Source organism: Penicillium rubens (assembly GCF_028828025.1).
Source record: "Penicillium rubens strain IBT 27055 chromosome Unknown utg000001l_segment0_segment0, whole genome shotgun sequence".
NCBI classification, from domain to species: Eukaryota; Fungi; Ascomycota; class Eurotiomycetes; order Eurotiales; family Aspergillaceae; genus Penicillium; species Penicillium rubens.
The window spans coordinates 3,362,434-3,385,721 of record NW_026890599.1 but is presented as its reverse complement, the minus strand read 5'-3'; the positions used below and the strand labels follow the sequence as shown (position 1 = coordinate 3,385,721).

Genomic DNA, 23,288 nt, shown 5'->3' with positions numbered 1-23,288 from the left:
GTGTCTGAAAGTCGGTCAAAATGACGGAGAAGCTGGCTTAGCTACGACTACGACTTGTGCTGCTGGCCCAAATCAAAATTCGGAGGTCGAAGTTCGACTTTGCTATTTTTTGTACGCCGATCATCTTCTTGCTATCCTTCTCACTTCATCCCTCGCATAGAGCCACTCAAGCTGACTCGTGCCCCGCCGTTTTCCTTGCCCTTACCTACCTACAACTTTACGATGTGGGACATTAGGGTGAGCTTACTCTTTTGAAGCATCGGCATTATGGCTTTAAGCGCCGGCTTTACGGCCCTACGACACGATGTAGGTCACCAGTACCGAATTTCTAGAACGGTGCTAATGATTGTAAAGTACTCTCAACAGCAGAAACGCATTGAAATGCTTGAAAAACGTCGGATTATGGTGGGCATCTGCCTAATATTTGAGGTATCTCCTCAGCATCACGATCACGGAATGAAGCTATAAAAGGAGTCCTAGGGTATGACTGCACCTCGACGACCTTTTCGCCGCGTCCAATAGACGTTTGTGCTGGCATTTACCCTGCAATGGAATATATCTATTCGTTGGCCGTCGTGTGCTACAAGTTCAGGAAGTTGATAGCGAAGCGATGTACGGCATTGACAGAATGCGCCAGGGCAAGAGGGACGTCGTATAACCGTGAAATCTCGCAGTTAATGCAGTCCAAACCCCGTTTCCCAGCCTCCACTGCCAACTTGGACTTGCTCGTCGATCACTGGGATGGAAGGATTGAGGTGCTCAGGGCCGTGGAATTCCACTAGATAATCTAGACCAGTCAATAAATAGTAGGTTGCTATACTATCCTGTCGAGAGCATCCCATCTTACATGGATGTCCTGTTTGTTTTGCAGGCCTCTATAAAAGGCCTTCCTCTGCTAGTTCGAGTGCAGAAGATTCTTCTTCCTCATTTGATTCTCAAGTAGTTAGTCAGTTGCTGTAGCCTCAACAATACCAAAAGGTATCCCAATGATGGTTCGCTTCGAAGACTTCCAAGTCTTCTATCTGCGCGTTTCCCTGATTGGGTATTCTCTTAGGGCTGGCGGTGGTCAACAATGAATGCTCTTCTTTCACTATATCTCCAAAAGGATCTGCCAAGTCCAAAGAGGCGTAATGCAACTATAGAAATCCAGCAATCTGACTGTCGCAATATTGGGTAAATTCCGCTGCAATTCCAGTGCCTCCTTCTTCTTTCCCCTTCATCGCTCGCAACAAATCATCTCTTGGACAGGGATGTATCCGCCCCCAGGGCAATATATACCTTCCCCCATCATCGATTTTTAGATCACCATCAAAAGCCGACCAGATTGCAGTATATGCCCCGAATCTAGGCGCATAAAGGAACGGCCCAAGAAAAAAAGGAACAAAAGGTTGGCTATGGCGCATGATGTTTGTCTTGATATTCCCTGGGTTCTGCACCAAGCTTAATATCCATCCCATCTTCGCAAACCTGGCTTGCGAGAGCATCTGCCAAGAACCAGTTTCCCACTTTGGTGTTGAGGTAATTGCGTGACTTGTTCGCGTCTTTCTGAAATAGTTCTGCGAGTATCCCGGCCCCAAGCGCGAATGCATCAACGACAATCGACGCTGTCCAGATAACCCGCACACTGGCGACAGGTGTATCGACAGCCGTGCGCCGTAGAACAGGCAAAAGAAGTTGAGTAAAAAGATGCGGCCCGAGACAATTAGTTGCCAATTGCAGATCATGGCCCTGGGGCGAAGTCGCCCGAGGAGGGTTAGAAACTCCAGCGTTGTTGAATAAAACATCCAGACGAGATTCAGCGGTGGTGAATCTCTTCACTGCGGGCTTGATGGTTGTCAGGTCATCTAGCGATAGAGGGAGGAAAATGATGTTTCCCTTTGGGGATGTCGGGGTACACAAGCTTTTGATCTTCGCAATCGCATCCAAGGCCTTTTCTTCAGACCGACCGGCGAGATAGACTGTTCCCCCTACTCGATAAAGAATTCTGCATATCTCGAAGCCAACTCCTGAATAGCCTCCAGTTACGATGAACACTTTACCATTCTGGCTGGGGAGATTGACTTCGGTCAGAGAAGGAGGGGGAGGGAAAATCTGCGACCAGGTAACTCCCATACTGTTGAGTTGTTTATTGAAGTGTTGATCCATGGAGGTTGGAAGAATCAATAGAGATGAAGAGGAAACCCAGATTCCCACCGAACCTCTTGCTCCGTTTCGCCCTCGATATTCACCGAAGAGATACAGATACCACCTTGTATGTACGATCTCCATATATTAACAACTTGCTTGCCCTAATACCACCGTGCTCACTTTCAAGCCCCCGAGACATCCTGTTTACGCAAAGAACTCTTATAATAAGTCTCCCACTTCGCACAAGTTGATTCAAAATCGGCCGAAACAGAGGCCACCAGCTCCGGTATCTCCGACTGGTGGTCTACAAATTGCAGTGCTAAACGCTGGCTAGTATGCCAGGCAATGTGGCAATGCATGAGCCAGGATTCAGAAGTGTGTTAGTGAGTTCACAAGAGAACAGATTTTGATACGTACCCCGGATTGCCGTTCTCGAACGCAATGACGAGATACCCAGAACAAGCCGTTTGGCTGTATCCCGTCGAGGTGGATTCTTGCGATTTAGCTTGGTCACAGGGGTGTAAAGCCCAGGATCATGCGCTAGGATGTAAAAGTCGTGTCTATGGAGATGGAACGGGTGGTAGGCATTGACGAAGGCCAAATCTTGAATGACCCAGTATGTCCACTAATATCATTCCATCAGTCCCAAAGCATTGACAGGTAGTATTTTGTTCAAACCTACAGTCTTATCTGCAACGATTTCGTGTATATTGTAATCAGACGGGAAGACCGACTGATCACGGTATATGAGAAGGTCTGTCGGTCGCCGCTAATCAATTTCTAATGCCTTGGTGTTGATTTCCCAGTGGAAGACGGGGTCAGTCTCATAGGACCACCCAATATTCAAATTCTTCTGGCTGTCCGCGTTGCCCACGTCCTTCCTCACATAAGGAACTAGACTGGCGTAGGGCTCGCCGCCACAGGAATTCGTGATTGATGACCATTGCTCCGTTGTAGGGTCAGCCTGACTAGCACCCTCATAGCGAATGATACCTTTTATATCGTTCCTGCTTTCCTTCAGTGAGCGCAACCTAGGTTTGGTAAAATTCCGTCGTATTGATTAGACCCTTGTTGTCTAATGCTATGCCAGTGAACCGCAGTACTAAAATTAAGGTTAGAGTTTCAGCCTTCACTTGCTTTTGGAGAACTTCATACCCGTTATTTGTAGGTCCTAATATATGGCCCCAGTTCGCCTCAAGTCAGGGACCAGAGTAGCTGCCATTAGAGACTAGCATCTGTCACTCATAGCCATCCGGTGCAAGGGTCACATTTTGCACGGAGAGCTAGTACTACTTGGCGTAGTGTAAGTTGAAGAAGTACCCAGGTAGGACTGCAGTAAACCTGCATCTCTACTAACACCAGTTTCCGGAGTGACACTCGGGTAATCGGTCGAGGAACTATACTCTCCCCAACAGTCTCGCGAAATGTGTGTTCTCGCAAAATTCCGCATTGACCAAAGTGACACCAAAAAAGATAGCAGCCAACTTGATCAATTTCGGTAGGAGCTTCATTTCGTAAGCTCTACAGTCGAAACTGTTGGGGCTACTATCTATGTGAGACCAAAGGCAGGAGAGAGAGTTGTATTGGGAAAGGAGACAAACTGAGAGTTTGATGCCTGAGGCACCAACTACAACAAAAACTAGATGTACATACAGGCATAGGCAAGGACCGATTGGAATCAATTTGCTTGTTTATGTTTTTTTATTTCCGAGGTCGTCGAGCTAAGGTTACCTGGGCAGCCTTGGAAGTCAAAGGTTATGCATAGAAAAGTCTCCGTCACAAAATAAAGCCTCCTACTGCCCTCTTCTGCTGCCTACCTAACAAACTGAGAAGGCGGAGAAAATATCTATATACCCAGACATCTAAAAAGTCTACCTGAGGTGACTGCCAAAAAAGACCACTAGAAAGGCATATGAAAAGACTGTTGGAGAAGATCACTAAGAAGACCACGGCCGCATAAGCAGCCGAGTATTCTGAGATTCTTGTATCTATAGATGAACATCCTATAACATTGAAGATATGCTCTTAGGCAGTGCATCCAGAACCAGGATATACTAACAATTTCCTGGTTATGAGCGGAAAGCTCTATTCTGCTTATAAAATTTCACGTCGAGCTTTTAGAATTACTACCTCAGATCTTCTCAGAATTCAACCCTATAACTAGAACGACATGTTCAACTAAAATTACAATGCAAAGCCAGAAAAAATAGTATAGCAAATACCACCAGTGCCAATCATTCTTCGCGTTCCTGAAGTGTCCACAATGTAGCGCTCGGTTTTCTCCATGCGCGTGGTTGTTCAGAATGACACCTCCGATGCTGTCTTTCGGCCATAGATCTTGCTGCGTCAGCTCTAGCCAGAGACGACCTCACCCTGTCTGAGTCCGAGAAAATAGCTTGCTTAGCCAAATCCCGGGGTGCTACCAAACCAGAAATTGTGTATGGATCACCGGCTCTTATATTTGAGGGAACGACAACCAAGGAGCGAGTTTTGTTCAAGGGCGGCCGACGTGTCAACCGACGTAGAACACTTCGGTAAGCCAGTTTCGTCTGCCTCGACGATCCCGACAGGGAGACCTGATCATTTCTTCCCTTGGTGGATGATCGGAACCAGACTCGAGGCATTCGCTTTGGTTGACGGGAAAGTTCGGGCATTCCCATGTCATCACAAAGCAACTCTCCTGTGCTAAGCGGAGCCGCCATAGCTCGTTGAAAAGACAGTGGGATATAGGTTGCCGCAGGACCACCTGCCTTGGATACATGTATTTCCAGGTCGCGAGGTTCACGCATAAGCAGCTCTGAGCGGCACTCTGGCCATGTGTGGTGTCTCCTGTGGTGACGGATATGTGGCATATTGGGAAAGAAAAAGAAGATGGAATAATTAGGTAGGGTAAGGACGGATAGCGATTTTTATCCTGTATTCATGATTTATATTTTGAAGTGAGATGAAGATAAATTGGATTAAATAAACAGGGATATATATGTGCCCAGCAAAATAGAGCCTTATAAAGCCCGCAGGTAGTCCCATCCAGGTAACTTGCACGTGTAAAGCCGTACATTACTCACAGGCTTTTCCGGGTGACCATAGACTCATCTGCGAGTGAGAATGACCTAAGAGCATCGAAGTGAACATGCCAGGAACTAGATACTCAGGAGTCCAGATGTTGCCAGCAGATTGATGAGGTACCACAGAGAAAGGAAAAAAAGATTACTCTTATGTAAGTGCCGTATGAAGCAGCTTTCTTCACAAATCTCGGCTTATGCGGCCGTAGTCTTCTTAGTGATCTTCTCCAATGGTCTTTCCATAGGTCTTTTTAGTGGTCTTTTTTTGGCGGTCTCCTGAGCTAGTCTTTTTAGATGGTTTTAAAATGATTTCTCATTTCGAAATAGAATGTCTTACAATGTCTTGCATAAAGGAATGACCTCCTAACCTGATGTGGTCAAGAGGACGGCAGATCGTCCCATGACAGCAACGGCCCGCCCAGAGCCAAGCGTCGTACTTCACATACAATATACATATTCTCAAAGTGTGGGGAATACAGATAATTTTGGTATCTATTCTTGCCGAATTCATCTCGAACCATCCGATAGATGACGTATAAGATCGACCGAACCTGACTTTATCCGTTTTGGTTATGCATGTACTTAGGTGAGCTAAGTACTCAGTACTTCCGTCTAAAGAGCAACCTGCACAATAAAACTGTGTACTCGATACTGGTAAAGTCCTAAACGGGAACTCGGGTCCGGAGTACAAAGATCGGCTTTCGCACCCCAGTGCGCGCTGGAGCTGATCAGACCATGTTAAATCAGATAATTATCTATTCGAAACCACGCAGCAATAAAGACAATCCTCATCTACCCCACTTGGACACCGTTTTCAGCAATAGGCGCAGGGGAAATATACACACAAAAAATGATATCATTCGACACTAATATGTAGAAGGGTCCTGCCTCAATAGGTTAGGAAGTATTTGCCTAGTGGGTATAGACAGAGTATGTATGAATGCCCTATTATGCGGGCTGGATAAATAATCTGACTAGGTCTGTTGCATATTCGTGGCTCCTTTTGTTCTCTTCATAATTGGTCTCTTTACTTCAGGAACCCAATGCCTGTCAGTAAATACGCATGTACATATTGCGTAGGCGGATTTGCCCCGCTCATTAATCTCCATTGCCTATGGATAGTTACATTAAGCTAGACAGTTGGGCCGCCAGGCCCCATTCTGTTTATTTGATTCCACTTAGCGGGGTCACTTGTTCTTCACAGAAAGAAAATGCTTAGAGAGTGCTCAAGTCCTATTTTGAAGTTGATGCGTTGCAGTATGCCGTATGCTTCTCTCATGCTAGCCATTGTTAGAAGGGGAGGTATGATAATTGGAGTAATGAACCCACTCGGAAAGAGAACACTCTGATTAGCCTAATCGTGACCCGAGGAAGTCCACGGGAAGTGTGAAGAGCCGGGTCCTGCCAAAGCCCGAGGGTCCTGATTAGGCTAATTAAAAACTCTGCAGAGATTAAGAGATTAACATATGGTTCGGCTTTTAGTGTATGCGCTAATAGATAACAGGAAAATTCTTCCGTGACCAGGAATAGGCCTAGAAACGATGCAATAGTGAGTATATATGGAGAAATTAACTGGGAGAAAGTGGGACAATAATGGACCGCACTCGAGACTGCTTGATAGATCTTAAAATGCATTCATTTAAAAGAAACCTATTAACCCCCCTTGGCGGGGCAAATGAGAAACCCCCTTCTGGTACTGGTTCAACATTCATAACGCCGGAGATTGCCCGAACCATGGGAAGTAAAAAAGAAATAGAAAAAAAAAAAAAGGAAATTAAAGAATGCTACTCGATATATGTCCTTGAATCATGCACGCTGCCATGCCGCGATATCCGCAGCGGAAATGTCCAAGTTCTCCGTCGTGAGTAGCTGCAGTCGTGTCACCTGAGTGGGAGCTAGAGTTTTGGAGTATCAGCAAGAGTCCAAAAGGGACGAGCAGGGGGGGGGGATGTCATGGCGAAAAGAGGGGCTGGTCAAAAAGGAGCGGGAAAGAAGATGAGAAATCGAAAAAAATAAAGCACGACGGAAAGCATGACCCACTTGGCCGTTGGGCAGCCGCACCGGCGTGCACATGGATGATCGTCGAATCAACATACTCCTTCGTTACAACACCATTGTACGAAGCTGCGCTAAGCATCACTCGCAGCCGGAATTTGCCTGGCTGCGAGATAGTGAGCGGGCTGAGTTTGGCATATCCGCTCATTGCGTTGTCGGTGCGGCTCCGCACGCTGGCCGTGAGATTCCCGCTCAGGCCTATGGCAGCTCCTGTGCCGGCTTCGTCGCGGAGGGAGGCGTTCACAACAAGATGCTGCACATTTTGCGCAGGTGTCCCAATTGGGTTCACAGCAATGACTACTGGAACTGTGAAGGGGGAACCGGGCTGGGCAGCTGTTGGGGGAGTAATCTCGAAGGACAGTGTGAATTCACGGCCGGCCATTTTCGCTTTTGGTGGATGGTAAAGTGCTTTGGAACAGAGTTGTGCTGGACCACTTGATAAGAAAAGAGTTTGGAGATCGAAGATATGCTTCAAACCAATCGAGGGTAATAGGAGTGGAGAGACCGTGGAACTGTAGCCGTGAAGTATAATTCAATAAGATTTGGATGGGAGAAAAGGTAAGGAGAATAGGGAGAATGATTGGTGAGACGGATGAATACGAGAAGCAGACCAAGTATAGATGTGGCCGTACCCAGGGCTTCATATACCTCATGGCACTCGCCGAGAATCAATTACCGGCATACTTGGGACCCATAACCTCAATTGTTGGGTAAGTCCTGATGGGACCACGGAAATGTCGCCACCATCCAAAAGTACACGATTAGCCTGGGCGATGGTCGGCGACCAGGTACCTGGGACGGTCAAGGGAACCACTATGCCCGCAGAAACAACATTTGTGAGCTCAATAAAGGGTCCGCTCGGCATACTGCAGGATCCTTGCAGCACGTTCCGGCAACGGATTCGAACAGTGGGGCGAATGTGGACTCTGCATAGTACTTTTTTCCTTTTCTGGCTGATCGACGGGTACGCGTCCTATTGAAATATCATGTGGCTAGTGAATATTAGGTGTGGAGCAAGTATGAGATCTATGAGATCGAAGATGCACTGCAGGAGATCTGAAGCTAGTGTCAAGACCGACCCCGGGTTTCCCTCACGACAACGGGCTCCACCATGATCTGTACTCCGTACAACGTAGAGCTTCTGGTTTGGCCATTTCCGCGTGTGGAAACCTGACAGATCTGACACAGAAACGTCTTGGCATGCATGATAGACGTTCATATACGAGGACTGAGTTGCGAATTGAGGCACAACCTCAAGGTGATGTGGTGGTATCCTTTCAATAGTTCTGTGCACGGATCAAGCAGAGGGGTAATGCCAACATCCTCTGATCCAGTATCGCAGCGTCGGCGTCTTGTCATTCGGCTGCTGGCATCTGGTGAGTCGCAAGTGTCATGGCTGGGCCCTTCTTGTTGGATGTGGCGCGCCACTAGTATGCAAGTATCTCATCTTGGCCATCATACATATAAATGTAGTCACTTTGTTATGGAGATGCCTATCCCCACCTAGACTTGGGGCACATGTTCCCCGAGCCGGATCAAAGGATAACATCAGACCGCAATTGCTAGCTTTGTCTAGCCCCTTTCAATCAGCAAATTCAAGCCACACCCCAACGGTGAACTGTGGCGTTCGTGGAGTCAAGTGGGCATTGTTTTCGCCACTCGGAGACGCGGACATACTATCCAGCTTTGAAGACGGAAACCCTATTTTGTGCTATGACCATTCCTCGCTCTTTTCCAACCTCTATCAGAATTTTCACCTTACAATTTTGTTGCCTAACGGGGATAGAGAAGAGGCGTTGAATCGGCGCGATATTGTGACTGGACAAATTAGCATCGGATATTCATGGATTCTTGCACGAAATGATGATCAGCCTCACTGGCGCCGGGACTCGGGATTTGATAAAGACCATGTGGAAATGCACGGAACTGGTTCGGGATCTGAGATAAACTCCACAATAAGCTTTGGCCATCTCTGTATGGTATCAGACTGCCATATGGCCCCTCTAGGCGCTAAATAAAAACCTTGGCCTTGCTTTCCTTCTCCCCCCCCCCTTGTTTTTTTGTGGTCTAGTGGTATTACACGCTGTATTATTCCCTCATGTGACCCTATCATATCCTTCAATCGTTCAAGTGATGGGTGATCGTCCGGACGATCTCAATAATGTAAACTGGTCAAGGCTCCGCCGCAGCGGCAAGATAAAAGCATGCCGGAAAATGCGAGATTCTTCGGTTTTGACGGTCCGAGACCACAGGCGCATGTACGGAGCAGAATAAAGTCTGATCCCAAGTGCTGGAAAGTGAGCTGCTCTCGGAGACACTGACCAGAATGGAAAGCTAATCATCAATTAGTCTAAAAGGAAATGTATCAGCACTGTAAGTTACAATATCCAACGAATATGCGGAATATGCAAAACCTGAAGCCCAACAAAAAGCAAAATATGGACCTTCATTTCAAAAGTCAATAGTTCGCACCGCCACCATGTCAGCCGTAAGTGGAGTGGCTCGAGTGTGGCTAGATTGTGGCTAGAGCTGCAAGGAGTGGCGGAATTCATGTGGCTGTGGATCAGGTTCTTTCCTAATCGGGCAGGTATTCGTGACCCGAGAGTTCCTCACTCGAACTGCCGATCATTTCATAGGTTCATCTGAGATCTACATACTTTTGCGGATTTTCAAGATCTAATGCAAGGTCAAAGCGCGTGTGATAGGTCATTTTGATATTAGAATTAGGAGCTGTGTAGCGTCAATGCAAAGATATTTTGCCACTCAACGGGACATTATATGTATCTGCCTAAAGCTGTATTGGAGTCGGACGGGACGGTAAAGAAGTGCGCGTCTACTCCGTGTAGGACTTCAGGAACCACCTAGGTATGCGTAAATGTGAGTCAAACTACTATGCGCCCAGACAACCAATAGGTATTACCATCTATATCCGGAATCATCAGCAGGACCGAACTTAATGCTGACCGACAAGAAAAGATAAGCCGCATAGACTAGGATCCCTGACTTATGGAACATTGGCATTCAAACAGCAACCTTTCCCACAACTAATCGGGGGGAGTCTTTAGAGAGTAACCGCTATATTGTATCCTATGGCAACACTAAATACCCTTACCCTTTGCTCGTACGGACAAGAGTCCTCTTCGAATGCTTTGATCTTAGCCACCGAGAATTTGAGGATTTGAGAATACGAGAGTGACCCGCTGCCCGAGAATGCATTAAACGGCAGCAATTATCTGGGGGGAGGGTAATAAATAGGATTGCGGTTTAATTTGCACGTTCGACTTGGCTAGAACTCCCCAAGAGCCTGACTCTGACAGGTTAACAGTAAATGTCCTCGCTCTTGCTCGTTCTGGATGGGTCGTGACTTGGGCGAATAAGCTCGGTATAGGTGGACATGGAATTCTAAGAAGCATAGAACAATTCATGACTGCCTTGTAGTATTTGCTATTACATTCTGTTTAGAGGAATGAACATTATGAACGAAAATCGCTGTGATGAATATATAGAGGTAACATCCCAATAAGATGGTACGTATGTAGGAAAGTTCTAACTTGCTACTTCCTCATCTCTTCAACCTCTCCCATTTGCCCATTGCGAGAAGACAGTCTTGACGACATTTTGTGCTCTATATCCTTACTGATTCCTGGAAAAGTATACCCAGGCTTCCACCCAATGGCGCCACTGGTCACTCGACAGAGCCACTCTTTGGTTCCCGGTATCCCACGTCTCCCAGCACGACCTCCAAACATACCGGTCAAAGTCCATAAGGAAATCGACCCGATGGTATTCTTCGAACTATTCATCGGAACCGTTGGAATATTCATAATCGCAGTCTTGTTTTGGAAGCTTGGGAGATTCATCAGACGATTCAATCGAAACAAGGTGCTGAAAGCAGGCAAAAAGACGAACACCCGATACGCACGTACATGGTACGGCTGGGTCAAACGGCCGACACATGAGAGAAATAAAAGGGTAATCCATGACTTCTTCGTTCAAATTTGGAAGTCAGTGACGTGGAAATCGACTCGAGACGACTATAGTTGGATTTGGTGGGATCCTGGTGATGTGAAAACGCAAAAGCAGCGTCAAGAACCGAAAGGATTTCCTTGGCTACCAGACTGGCTCAAGAGTTATGATGACTTCCCCACTGCCGATGAAATCTGGAATCCTTGTTCGCGACCCAAGTGTCATGGAGCTTTGAAGGACAGTGTGTCAATGCCCCGATCTATTCCAGCCCCGGGCTCTGTGCAGCGGCCGCAAGGGCAAGAAGACATGTTGGGAGAAATCCCACCACCACAACCCACGTTAGTCCATAACCAACCAGTTATCACTCGTTCAATTCTAGAGGAAATTCTCAGGGACCCACTGCAGTCCAAAGATGACAGTTCTGATCACCAGCCCTGGTTCAATTCTTGCAATAATGCAGCAAGACCAGCTACCCGCGCATCGATGCCGTTCCAAGTCCAATCATTACCATCTCGACAGAACCAATCCTACCAGATCCGGGGATCGATTCCATGGCCGCGTGGTGAGGGATCCCAAGATATCTCATGTCAAATCCAATCTGTCGTGCAGCGTAAGGATTTCGAATATGAGCTAGTGGAGCCAATTGGCCCAACGCACGCAAAGGAGCCTAAACCACTTCATCAATTTCGTGATCCCCGCAGATACCGCAGATGGTCAGCACGTATGCAGATGGGGCCAAAAGAGCCAGTCTTTGACAACATAGGCGATTCATCTGGCCCTCCCGGGACGCCAAGGACCGAATTGTTGGTCAGTTATGCCTCGGATCACAGTTCTTCTCTTCGCGGTCACCTTAAGAGGCAGCGAAATAGCATCGAAGGGCGCCTGCGTATATCAGAAGATAGAACGTCATTCACTTCCAGACTCCTCATCGGAGATCAAGTTTTGTTCTCGAATGAACGGCAGACATATACAAAAACCATCCAATGGAATTCAGCCCCAGCAAGAAGTCATTTCCGAGGAAAGGGGACTAATTCGAAAGGAAGACCAGCATTGTCCAATGAATGGCGATCTATGTGTGACCCAAAACATCATGCCCTCTCCCGCCGCCAAGGAAAAAGTCCGGAAATAGACATCGATCGATACTCTGGGGATCAAATCCAGCTCAAAACAGGAAGTGCCGTCGATGAGTTGAGTGATTGGGAGGTCAGGATGATGGAGAGGCTGGATCGGAAACTGTTGTGGCTCTTCAATGAATTCACTCCTGGGAAAAGACCATACCATTTTGCTTTGCTAGCCAACCACTGGCTGAATAGAGAAACATGGTATGTCTACGATCCCGTATCCAGAATCCCCACCGATGCACGTCGGATGCGGGGAGACCCGCGATTCAGCGTTCCTTATCCTCGGCCGGTTTTCAGCCCCAGACCAAAGTACCCTACGTCCAAACGGAAACGCGCGCAGACTCCTCGGATCGACTCCTGGCGTGCCGCTGTGAACAAGCAGCGGAAGGTATCTGGCGTACGAGACGCCATTCGCACTATTACACTGTACGATGAATCGGGCGAGGAACCGCCAGATGGTCATATCGACCCAGGCTGCTGGGTTTTACCGAAACCACCTCAAGGGTTTGAGATGTCCACTGCGCAGAAGAACGCTTGGTATGAAGGAGGAGCAGGTTGGCAAGAGAAGCTTGATGACTGGCAGCAAGTTCCCCGGGGATATCGAGTCCGCAAAGCCATCCACGAAGGCCGAGTCAATCGGAACAGGGTCAAGGAAGTCGCAGCTCAAGTCAACCAGTGCTGTCGTACTGCGTCCGAAAACTTGACCCCAAGCCATGATCTTGGGAAAACAAGAGCTCCAAACTTCCTTGTCTCGTGATTCTTCTTGAACCAATCACTTTTCACATCAGTTCCTTGTGTTGATTTTGTCCTGCCCTACCTGTAACCCAACCAAGTTTCGCGCTTCACACTCATTTGGAACACACTCAAGATATCCATCACTTCTGGTGCCATACACTCACTACCATGTCTGTCGTTGCGTCTATATCGTTAGTATACCCCGGGAACCCCGGAACTGAACACAAATAAATATCCTTGCCAAAATGCATTTGAATTGGGTTCCTGATCTAAGCGCTGGGGTAATCATGGAACATTGTAAGCCACCATCCTCTGCAGAGTGGCCGCGCTGCAAATTCCAAAAAGCCAAAACTCCGGTTGTCCATATGTTATTTTTCGCTCCGACAATTTCCCCGCCAGAGTCGAGTTCGGATGTATAGTACATGTGCGGGGGAGAAAAATCCGTTTAGAAACCGGGAGGGTTGACACGTTGGCTGACACGAGTCCACTTGGGCAGCTCTGAAGGCACAGAAAATGGTTAGCTGAGCCGATCCAACAGTAGAATGCCAATTGGTGTGAGCATTGGAAGTAGAGGTGGGACAAAAACATACTGTGAATGCTCTTCCGGTAGCTCTTCTCCTTCTTATCGAAGAGAGTGTACTTGTCCTTCGGCAGCATTTCCTCCTCACGGGGCATCTCCGCAAACCACCGGCTCACAGCCTTGGAGGTCTGACCATTGCGCTCAAGTGCGGCGCTGACAGTGTCGACGACCCGATCCACGGAGCGCAGGCGCTTGCGCTGTCGTGCCTTCTGAGGGGAGGAGAGACGCCACGGGGTCTTCCTATTATTCGGGAAGGAATGTTAGCTTGGGTTCTAGTAGTTGGGACTTTGGTCGAAGGGCCGAAGACGCACCAGAGAAGACCGCCAAACAGTGCTTGGGTTGATTTGAACATGGTTGGTTGTTGGTGTCAGGGTGTAGCCGGGGAGAAAATCGTGCTCGGAGTCGGGAGTGTAATTGGTCCGTGCGCTGGATGTATACAAAAGTGACTGATGGAATGGCCGATTTCCTAGTTGGTGCAATTGATTGTTATGAGGAGAGTGATTTAGATGATGAACTTAGTTATTGCTCAGTCTAAACTACAAATAGTCTTATTATTTAAAAAAAAAAAAAAAAAAAAAAAAACCGTATTGCTGGCCTCTGGTGATTTACTGTGAATGGATACCCCAACCAAAATCATGTGATTCCCGAGGGTCTGTCGATTTCCAGGGACGCGACATTTTTTTTAAACTACACTCGAATCAATTACATCTGCTCTTCGGAGAATATACTCCTTTCCAAGCTCTATTAGCTTGTGCAAAGCTTTTCTTGTTCATGGATTGTGTATAGCAGTTTTACACCATCCATAATGGACTCGAGCGCAACGGCAGAGGCCCCGTCCCTTCCTTGGAGGGCTTTGTCCAACACAACAATGTGGGGAGTGGCGGGTCTATGTCGTGGTTTTCTTTCTGTTTTTTGTCATGCAGAATGTCACGGGAAAGAAGCATTTACAGAGCTGTTGGACTCTCGACATGACGTTTCGCAACGGACAAGAGGATTGATTACAGGTATGCCGGGACACAGCAAAGTCTATTAGACCGGTGCAGTCGCTAATTGATTTATTTGAGAATAGTATCCAATCACATCAGCGTGTATGTGCCTCCAACAGTCTCGGATCGAGGCAATCCATACTCCAAATGTGAAGATGGCTGACATTGCGCCGGAATACCAGAATGGATGACCCATTAGTATGGGGGATTTTGCCTGCGCGATTTTGGAATAAACGGTGGTCCTTTGGAAGCTACGATATTTGTTATCAGACGAGGTATTTACAAGCCTGTGCGAATTCTTCTTTCCATGGATTTGTCTTACTGACTGGAGATAATCGCAGGCCACTGTCACTCTTCTTCACTATGGGACAGGTCCTACCCACTCACCGTTCGGCCCATTCTACATTCGGTGGCCTAGCCCAACCCGCTATCACCGAAGCTATTCGCTTATTATCGAAGGGTCCTTTCCCCGTTGACCACCACCGCGCTATACCTGAACGTCAGCGCTGGAGTTGGCACAATATCTGTGTCGATCCTTTCTCGGACCTCTCAGTCGCCTACACAACTGATGGCAAGGACTCACACCTGGCACCTACCGCATACTCCTGCAACTCGAATTCGTGGGTCCATATCTTCCCCGAAGGCAAGATTCACCAGGCACCACGAAAGACCATGCGCTATTTCAAGTGGGGAATCGCACGGCTCATTCTAGAGCCCAAGAAGTGTCCGGATGTGGTTCCGATGTGGATTGAAGGCTTCGACGATGTCATGCATGAGAGTCGGGAATTCCCACGATTCCTTCCTCGGCCTGGCAAACGTGTTAGCGTTACCTTTGGCTCCAAGGTGGACTCGGATGCTGTATTTGGGGACATGAGATCTCGGTGGCAGAAGTTGAAAGCGAAAGTCGAAAAGAGATACCCCGAATCGCGAGATCTGCCTCTGGGTGTGCTAAGCGATGAGCTGTTGACTGATAAAGAAGCTGTCGACCTGCGCAAAGAGGTCACCTTGAAGATCAGGAACCTTGTATTGGACGTTCGCCGATCGCGTGGATTGCCCGATGAGGACCCGAAGGAGGGCCTGGTGGAGACCTGGCTGGAGGAGGGTCCCCAGCGTGAGGGTCATATGAAGGATGATTCCTGGGTTAGGGATATCTAAGCCCGTGTGCATAGAGTGTATAACATTGTATAGATTTCATTAAGAGTAACAGTGAGTCACGAACTACAGTGAAGTGGTCATTGCTCCACTTCGGCCAAGTCATCTTATTTCTTATTTCCCCCTCTGAGCCCTAAATGTCAGCCTCCTGCGCTGTACTCCGTCAGGCAATAAGATCAAATGTGGGGGCGATAAGCAAATAAGCAACCAAGGCGGGAGAGCTTCCCGGACCGATAGACTTCACTTCGTCAACACTGCAGCTCGACCGCAGATGCCCAAAAAGCACCAGAGGTTTCACACGAAGCCGGCCAGCTTAGCACATCACAGCCTTGCATCATCTGGGTCTCGGCAGGATGGCGGGTCGGGGTTACAGAGCTCCGCATCAACGACGTCAGTCAACGACTTAATTAGCCACCTCCGCCGTACACAGATTCCTAATGCTTCCTCGGATGATCCCCCAAGCTCTCAACGTACTCAGCGCTCGTTTGTGGCCCAGCGCTCTGTTCATCCATCCCTTCGAGATGTACTTGAGCTCCCCGAAACTGCGCCACCGCGACCTCGCCCCGGTCCCCGTCGCACGATATTCGGGGTTCGTCCATCTCGACCAACTGTCGGGCCTCCGCCGCCTGCGAGTTGGCTCTCCCAAAATACAAATCGGGCTGGAGACCAGGGATTGCGTGCCCGGATCCCGGGGGCGCCAGAAGAGGAAATCCACCGGCTAGCCCGCCTTCAAGGGCCACTGTTTCCGGACCAAAGGAGTTTGGTACATCTATTGCTGAAATCCATGGCTTTGAACTGGTGCTGGCACGTTGAATATGACGGTCCTTTTCTGTCTCATCTTCCAAATCATATCAAGGAACTGCTGCTGAGTTATGTTGCTGTCTACGCAAGAGGCACGCCTCTGAGAGGGTACATGAAAGGGCTGAAACCGCTCTTCTTGGCCCCGCAGGATCAGGATCAAATTGGCAAGGAGATACCGGGTTTCAACGAGTCGAGAGCTGTCGACGGGGATTTCAAGATCGTTAGATTAGATCTGGGGAATGCTCTGGGAAACTGGATAACTTTGAAGCAGCTCACAAACGAGGTTATCCTCTCTCCACCTCCAGCCGTGGGTGTCTCAGACAACAAAATAGAGGAGGCTGTCCCAGCTTCATGGGATGAAGCTGTCGACAACGGCGGAGGGGAAGCTATGCTTGATCATCTTCCAGCTCCGTCCATGCCCAAGGCCATTACCCAGGCCCTACGCTTCCCCGAACTCCGCGCCTTATCCCTAGCACACCCGAAACCTAGTGCTGCAAGCTGGACCGGTCTTCTCGACCTCCTAGCACATTTGCCAACCCTCACTCATCTCTCGCTTGCCCATTGGCCTATACCGTGTCGGAATCCACGCACTGCCACTACTCGCATTCGCGGCCAGGAGGACCGCTTTTTGACACCAGATGCCGTTGACAACAACTGGGCCGAAGTCGCGAGTATCCTTCGTCAGCTCTCCCGCTCGACCTACTGCCTGAAATGGTTGGACCTCGAAGGATGCGGCGAATGGCTACCAGCCTTGAAATGGGTTGGGAAAGACCCAGATGGTTTTCCACAGAGCCCTGATTCTGTCGGCCCAGAATGGAACGGATCTTGGAGAGATGTCGAATGGCTTGGGATCGGCCCTGGTTTTCGAGATCTGACGAAGTCTGACGACTCGTCTCATGTGCCGTCCCATGAAGTGGCGGCCCAGGAAACAGGTCCGCCGGATTCTATCCATGCATATCACCTTCAAAATGCGCGTGATGTGATGAGGCACATTCGCCAGATAAGGAAGGGGAGGAAATGGCTCGAAATCGAGCTCGGGTTAGGGCTGGAAGACGTTGAACCTGAGATCATCAGATCACAGGATGGACAGGAATTATCGGTTTATCTATGACTCTGCTACGTGTGCAATTATCTATGTACAATGTACCTCACTAAACCGAAAAAGAAAATATCCTATGCGTGTAAGCAGAAACGCATATTGAAACTATTTTATTCATGTCTTGACTATACAATGGTATCCGGACAAAACGCCCGCAGATTTTAAACTATGCAACTATTTTTTGGAACGATTAAATGTCTTCAGGGGATCAACCTTCCCACCAGACTTGCCACGAGCCCGGTTGCGATCTCTTGCCTTGCGGATGCGATTCTGCTTCGACTTTGAGAACCCAACGAACCCAACGTTCTCCTTCGAGAGACCCTTGCGTCCCTTAGCAGGCATCAGGTAATCAGGCACATGTTTGAGATGCGCTTGGACACGCGCAGCGCGCAATTCGCCGTCGTGCCGCAACTGCCGCAATTCTTCGGGGTTTTCCTCGAAATGGCGCTTGAGCTTCTCGCTCTTGATCAGTTCCTGGCGGATCTCACGTCCTCGTGCTTCTTGCACTGCGAGTCTGGTCACGGAGCGTAGGGCATCTGTCATACGGTACCGGAAGGCATCGACTTGCGACATCTCGAAGTGGTAGGGCTTGACTTCGTGGCCGAGCTTGGTTTGCTTCTTGATGATCTTGGCGAGCATGGTCTCGTCATGCTTTGTGCTGGGGATTGAGGTGGGCTTGTGCTTGCCGTGCTGGTCGGTGGGGATAACGAATGAGAGGGCCATTCCTGCCTTGCCAGCGCGGCCGGTACGTCCGATGCGGTGGGTGTAGGATTTGGAGCTGGTAGGGAGGTCGAAGTTGAGGACGCAGGCGACATTTTGGAAATCGATTCCGCGAGCAATGCTGTAGTCCTTCTCTTTGCTGGTCATCTTGCGACGCTTCTTGGTTTCTGGCTTCTTTCCCTTTCCGCTTTCATCAACTGCCTCTTCATCCTCGCTGCTTCCCATCTCTTCCTTTGCTTCTTCTTCTTCTGCCTCTGCCTCCTTGTCTTCGCGCGACTTCTTCGATTTGGTCACTCCCATTACCTCTTGCTCGTCGGCTGCGACAATGATATCGTAGACGCCCTTATTAAATTCTTCGACAACGTGGATCCGCGAATTGATGGGAAGTTCTGAGTTGAGGACACAGCTCTTGAGACCGAACTGTTCGAGGAAGAGCTTCACACGGTAGCATCGGTCCACATCTGCTACGAAAATGATGACCTTGCCCTTAATCAGCTGCAGTTTGAAGATGACGTATGTGAGAAGGAATTTCTCGTCTTCCGCGCATCTGTGGGAGTTGAGTTAGCAACTACTGAAGTAGCGGTTGTAGCATATCGTCTTACCGGACAACAAACTGGCTGACACCAGCACCCTTCTCTTCCTTCTCCTCTAGCTTAAGAATCACAGGGTTCCGGCAGTACAGGTCCTTCAATGTATCCACCTCTGAAGTGAGAGTAGCACTCATCAAGAATGTCTGTGCTCCTCGCGGGATAGCCTTGGAGAGAGCGTTGATTTCCTCATCGTATCCGTATGACAAGACTAGATCAGCCTCATCAATAACCAAATGGGTGACTTTATCAAGCGACAAAGCAGAGTTGTTCACGTTGCTGTAAACTCGGGTAGGCGTTGACACAACGATATCCGGGAAATCGGCCAGCATTGAGCGCTGAACTTCATCTGACACCTTCTGTGTTAAGTTGACTGACCGAATATCCTTTCCGCAGAAACTGGCAAAAGACGTAATCACTTTCTGGACCTGTTCTGCAAGCTCGCGAGTGGGGACAAGGATAAGAGCGGTTGTGGCTTTTGAGGAGGGGTCGGCCTGTTTGCGCACAGTTAGCATAGTTCCTATACAAAGTATACAGTCGAAAATAGGGAACGAACAGTCTTCTGCTGGAGGATGGCTTGCAGGATTGGGAGCACATAGGCGGCGGTTTTGCCAGAGCCAGTTTTCGCACGGGCTATTTCTGTCAGCACTGTCTTTTGGTTCGTCCATTCAAGAAGATCGTCTCACCAAGAATATCCTTTCCTTCCAGAGCGAGCGGAATCGCCTTTGACTGTACAAGAGTGGGTTTGGTGAACTTTTCCTTGATCAGAGCCTGGCGCAATCGGGGATCGAGATTGAGGGCTTCAAAGTCCAGTTCTTGGTCCTCAGCCCCAGCAGCTCCGGGGGATGGGACATCGTTTGCGTCCAACTTGCGTTTCATCGTGACTGTGTTAGGCATTTGCTTGATCGAATCTGCGGAAGTTGAAACTTTTTTGGGAAATCTTGTCGGGCGGTGAGATTATTGCGGGCGGTGAATTGGAAGATTTTATGTTGACATAATCTTTAATGCCTCAGGCGAAAACTTCATAACACAACCTTGGAATGTATCACCTACGACTACAAATGATCGAGAGACTGTGAGTTTGGAGATTTCGCTAGTCTAACTGCCCATGATAGTCCTGTCTATATTTGCTCTACAATAGCCCTAGTGGATATTGACGGAAAATCCATTCTTAGCAATCTAGCCCCAGCCGAAAATATATCTCGATATTGGTGGTTTATATAGATCTAGGTCTACTACAGCGTATCTCTGAACATCAAGAAACTTGCCGAGCAGCAGTACACATAGGAAGGCATACAGTACACTATATAATAGGACAAGTACGGGGGTTTTCTTTTTCCATCCGTGGACCATCTTATAGATCACCCATCCTTTGTGGAAACTGGGATTAGGACTCAAGATAGATCACCTTGATCTGTACCCTGAAGATCTCGGGCCTGATAGGTCAAAACCAGCCTATACCTTGCCTCTAGTACCCATAAACTCACTCGTTTTGAGACCTTCTGCAACAGAGTGCAACTTTTCAACGACCGTGATCTTCCTTTTCCGGTTGTATAAACCGTTGGCATCCCAGTTCACAGAGATATAGTTTTACGACATTCCTTATGTTACTTACTGTAAACGAAGCCCTTGTTTTCAAGATCGGAAACAAATGTCACAAAACCCGAAGAATAAGCGTTCATAATAACAATCACTATTCATTGTATCAAATACCCACACATATTACATACCCTCACGTATCGCCTTGCCCAATAAAACAAAAAAAGTACAGAAACAATAATAATAACAACAAAACCGGAATTAGGTCGGGACATTGGATTGTCGACGCACATCCCCCCACTGGTCATGCAAACCCACACCGAAGCATCTCGCATGTGAATCAATTCCAAGGTGCCTCACTCACGCTTCATCCCTATCCGGCAAACTCACCCTGAGCGTATTCCAGGAATCTCGCCCTAGAGGCTTCTGTGATCTTACCCACGGGGAGAACCTTGACATTGTGCTCGACGGTATAGACTTTGCCAAAGTTCACTCGGGACATGCAATCCAGCTTCTGATCAGGCCTGGCAGGATCAACCTCCAGGGGCTCTTTGGCCATCCGGGGCTCGGACCGCACAGTTCGAGGTCTATCACCTCGCATATGAATGACGGCATGTTTGCTACGGTCAATCCCGGCTTTGGCCACGCCTTGCCCACTATAAGTAGTGATGGGTCTGGAATGGTGGATTAGTATATGACGACGAAATCGACTTTGGATGCGAATGGTCACACGTACACACACCAGCAACAGCCTCTCTGTTCCTTGACGACTACCATGCGTCGGATGCTGCTGTATATGGGCTCTTGATACTTGCCCCTGGTGAAAGGGCTTGATGAAGGAGAAACTTTCTCGCTGCGTACAGTTCCATGCCAGCCTGCATTCTCGTGCCATAGCATCGAAAAGACCTATATGATTGCGATCAATTATCAGCCGGGAGATCATAAATGACGGGTATTTGTCAGGTGAACAAACCCTGCCGACTCGGAAAAACCTCCGAGGATCGCTCTGCCTCTTGTAGCCTGGTTCATGTGAATTGTCGTCAGTTTATTGTTCCAGGTATGCATGAAGCGTGCCCAGGCCGTTGCTTACGAGGATCCAGCATCTCACGTTCGCCATTACTCCCGGGGATCACGTATGCTGGTTCCGATGACTTTCGCTACATGTCAAGATCAGCCAAACAGTCAAAGAGGAAGGGAAAAGTCGTCAGTCACCACCTCCCTGTCGTACTTTCGTTGGACATCCCCCAGAATGGGTTCATTGGGCTGACTGTGACTGCTGGCCCCATACGGCAGCACCACATGTGAGGCCGGATGATCCCCAAGACCCAATCCCTGCAAATCGTCGACGTCGACTGGCGCAATGGATACATCACTTCCCGACGAGATGGTTGCTTCGCTACGGTCGGAAATGCTTGCACATCCTGTTCTGCGACCGGTTGTTTCTCTGGCTATTTCGTACTGCATTCCTGGGCTCCATTCAGGCGGACTGCTCGCCTTGTCACTTGTTGCTGTTCCCGCACCAGGGTATATGCCATCATCCATACGATGATTGGTGAGCTGCCGGTATCCAGTGGGCGGAGATCGGTGATTGAAATCAATTCGATCATTGGTATATGTTTGGCCGTACTCGAGCGGGTCCTGCCGCTGTGCATGATCTAGGTGACTTGCATGGCGGTCTAGCCCTGGGACAAATGGGACGTGATGTTCGTATGCATCTTCGGGTTTGGGGAACGAGGACCCGGAGGTGCTTCTCTGGCGCGGCGCAACGCTTCTATTAAACGCATTACTTCCGTGGATTTCTCACACATGAAGAATGAAAAACTAACCTTGAACCTTGACCTGCTGTCGCAGGAGCTAACGCGCCACCTGGGTAGTCCCATTCATAAAGAAACTCCCCTTTTCTTTTAGTCAGTTACTGAAATCATGCGACATGTAGCCAGTGATGCCCACCAGAATGGTTGTAGATGGACCGAACCCATCGGTTGCTCTCAGGGTGGAGAAGCCAGTTGGAAGCCATGACTGTTTCATATCTGAACAGGAAATTAGAAATCGAGGAAGACCAGGCAGATCAAATATAAGCCTTGGGGTTTCTATATCTCTTGTCTATAACTCCTTAACCACCCGTACCATGCGGCTCGGACCGTTCACATCGAAGGTCTCTCAATAGACATACATATGAGATATACTCACATGTAGTATATGCATGGCGCGTATGTCATGAATCGAGTTGGTTTGTTGGCAAGCGCTCACTCGCGGAAGAGAGACTTTGGCAACCACATGATCGCTGACCCGCAGGAGGATCCCAATCACATCCCAGTTAAATGAGGGGAAATGATTTATTGGGTGATATACCTTGGATGCTTTGGCTCACGATTTGCTCTTGCGCTCAGGGCGACCAACCGAACAGTGAAGCGCGGGCGCTAATGCAATGCAAGTTTATGGAGTAACGGCCATTGGAGATTCCAACCTAGGCACCAAAACGCCAGGAACTGCGCCTTTCACCTCAGGAAGCCTCAGTTATGGCGAGGACAAAGCTCATTTCTTTCTCGTTAGAAATTATCCGGTTTATCAATAGCATTCATCCCAGCCTGGAGGCTAGAGGGCTGTTCAACCTTGCTTACCAATATTCGAATGTGTCCACGGGGTTGGTCTATAATCTCATTTGGCGAAATATGACCGGGAGGTACTATGAAAGCTTTTGAAAATGGGATCTTGGCCAGGGGCCAGACGGGATCGTTTATCCCAGGTAAGTTGACCT

General features: G+C 48.6%; 9 protein-coding genes across 9 annotated transcripts; 3 read left to right on the top strand and 6 right to left on the bottom strand.

Moving 5' to 3' along the window:
• Positions 1-1,136: 1,136 nt before the first annotated feature.
• On the bottom strand, positions 1,137-2,145 carry N7525_001331 (Short-chain dehydrogenase/reductase SDR; the record flags this gene model as incomplete). Its single annotated transcript, XM_061211851.1, has 2 exons — positions 1,137-1,505; positions 1,594-2,145. The coding sequence occupies 2 exons, from the start codon at positions 2,143-2,145 to the stop codon at positions 1,137-1,139; spliced, it is 921 nt and encodes a 306-aa protein (XP_061071077.1).
• Positions 2,146-2,309: 164 nt separating this feature from the next.
• N7525_001330 (uncharacterized protein) lies at positions 2,310-3,523 on the bottom strand (the record flags this gene model as incomplete). The annotated part of the gene is made up of 5 exons (XM_061211850.1): positions 2,310-2,446; positions 2,545-2,752; positions 2,810-2,896; positions 2,942-3,158; positions 3,396-3,523. Coding segments are annotated over 5 exons (777 nt in total), but the record flags the coding sequence as incomplete, so codon positions are not given.
• Positions 3,524-6,995: 3,472 nt separating this feature from the next.
• N7525_001329 (uncharacterized protein) lies at positions 6,996-7,626 on the bottom strand (the record flags this gene model as incomplete). Its single annotated transcript, XM_002558026.2, has 2 exons — positions 6,996-7,084; positions 7,230-7,626. The coding sequence occupies 2 exons, from the start codon at positions 7,624-7,626 to the stop codon at positions 6,996-6,998; spliced, it is 486 nt and encodes a 161-aa protein (XP_002558072.2).
• Positions 7,627-10,916: 3,290 nt separating this feature from the next.
• Positions 10,917-13,088, top strand: N7525_001328 (uncharacterized protein; the record flags this gene model as incomplete). Its single annotated transcript, XM_002558028.1, has 1 exon — positions 10,917-13,088. One exon carries the CDS (start codon positions 10,917-10,919, stop codon positions 13,086-13,088), a length of 2,172 nt encoding a protein of 723 aa, XP_002558074.1.
• Positions 13,089-13,511: 423 nt separating this feature from the next.
• N7525_001327 (mitochondrial 54S ribosomal protein mL60) lies at positions 13,512-13,998 on the bottom strand (the record flags this gene model as incomplete). Its single annotated transcript, XM_002558029.1, has 3 exons — positions 13,512-13,564; positions 13,657-13,886; positions 13,958-13,998. The coding sequence occupies 3 exons, from the start codon at positions 13,996-13,998 to the stop codon at positions 13,512-13,514; spliced, it is 324 nt and encodes a 107-aa protein (XP_002558075.1).
• A 453-nt stretch (positions 13,999-14,451) lies between these two features.
• Positions 14,452-15,787, top strand: N7525_001326 (tafazzin; the record flags this gene model as incomplete). Its single annotated transcript, XM_061211849.1, has 3 exons — positions 14,452-14,650; positions 14,716-14,734; positions 14,974-15,787. 3 exons carry the CDS (start codon positions 14,452-14,454, stop codon positions 15,785-15,787), a joined length of 1,032 nt encoding a protein of 343 aa, XP_061071075.1.
• Positions 15,788-16,055: 268 nt separating this feature from the next.
• Positions 16,056-17,696, top strand: N7525_001325 (uncharacterized protein; the record flags this gene model as incomplete). Its single annotated transcript, XM_002558031.1, has 1 exon — positions 16,056-17,696. One exon carries the CDS (start codon positions 16,056-16,058, stop codon positions 17,694-17,696), a length of 1,641 nt encoding a protein of 546 aa, XP_002558077.1.
• Positions 17,697-17,858: 162 nt separating this feature from the next.
• On the bottom strand, positions 17,859-19,888 carry dbp9 (ATP-dependent DNA/RNA helicase; the record flags this gene model as incomplete). The annotated part of the gene is made up of 4 exons (XM_002558032.2): positions 17,859-18,951; positions 19,007-19,485; positions 19,548-19,624; positions 19,678-19,888. 4 exons carry the CDS (start codon positions 19,886-19,888, stop codon positions 17,859-17,861), a joined length of 1,860 nt encoding a protein of 619 aa, XP_002558078.2.
• A 1,015-nt stretch (positions 19,889-20,903) lies between these two features.
• On the bottom strand, positions 20,904-22,547 carry N7525_001323 (uncharacterized protein; the record flags this gene model as incomplete). Its single annotated transcript, XM_061211848.1, has 7 exons — positions 20,904-21,204; positions 21,267-21,436; positions 21,504-21,550; positions 21,621-21,681; positions 21,743-22,301; positions 22,357-22,426; positions 22,481-22,547. 7 exons carry the CDS (start codon positions 22,545-22,547, stop codon positions 20,904-20,906), a joined length of 1,275 nt encoding a protein of 424 aa, XP_061071074.1.
• Positions 22,548-23,288: the final 741 nt, after the last annotated feature.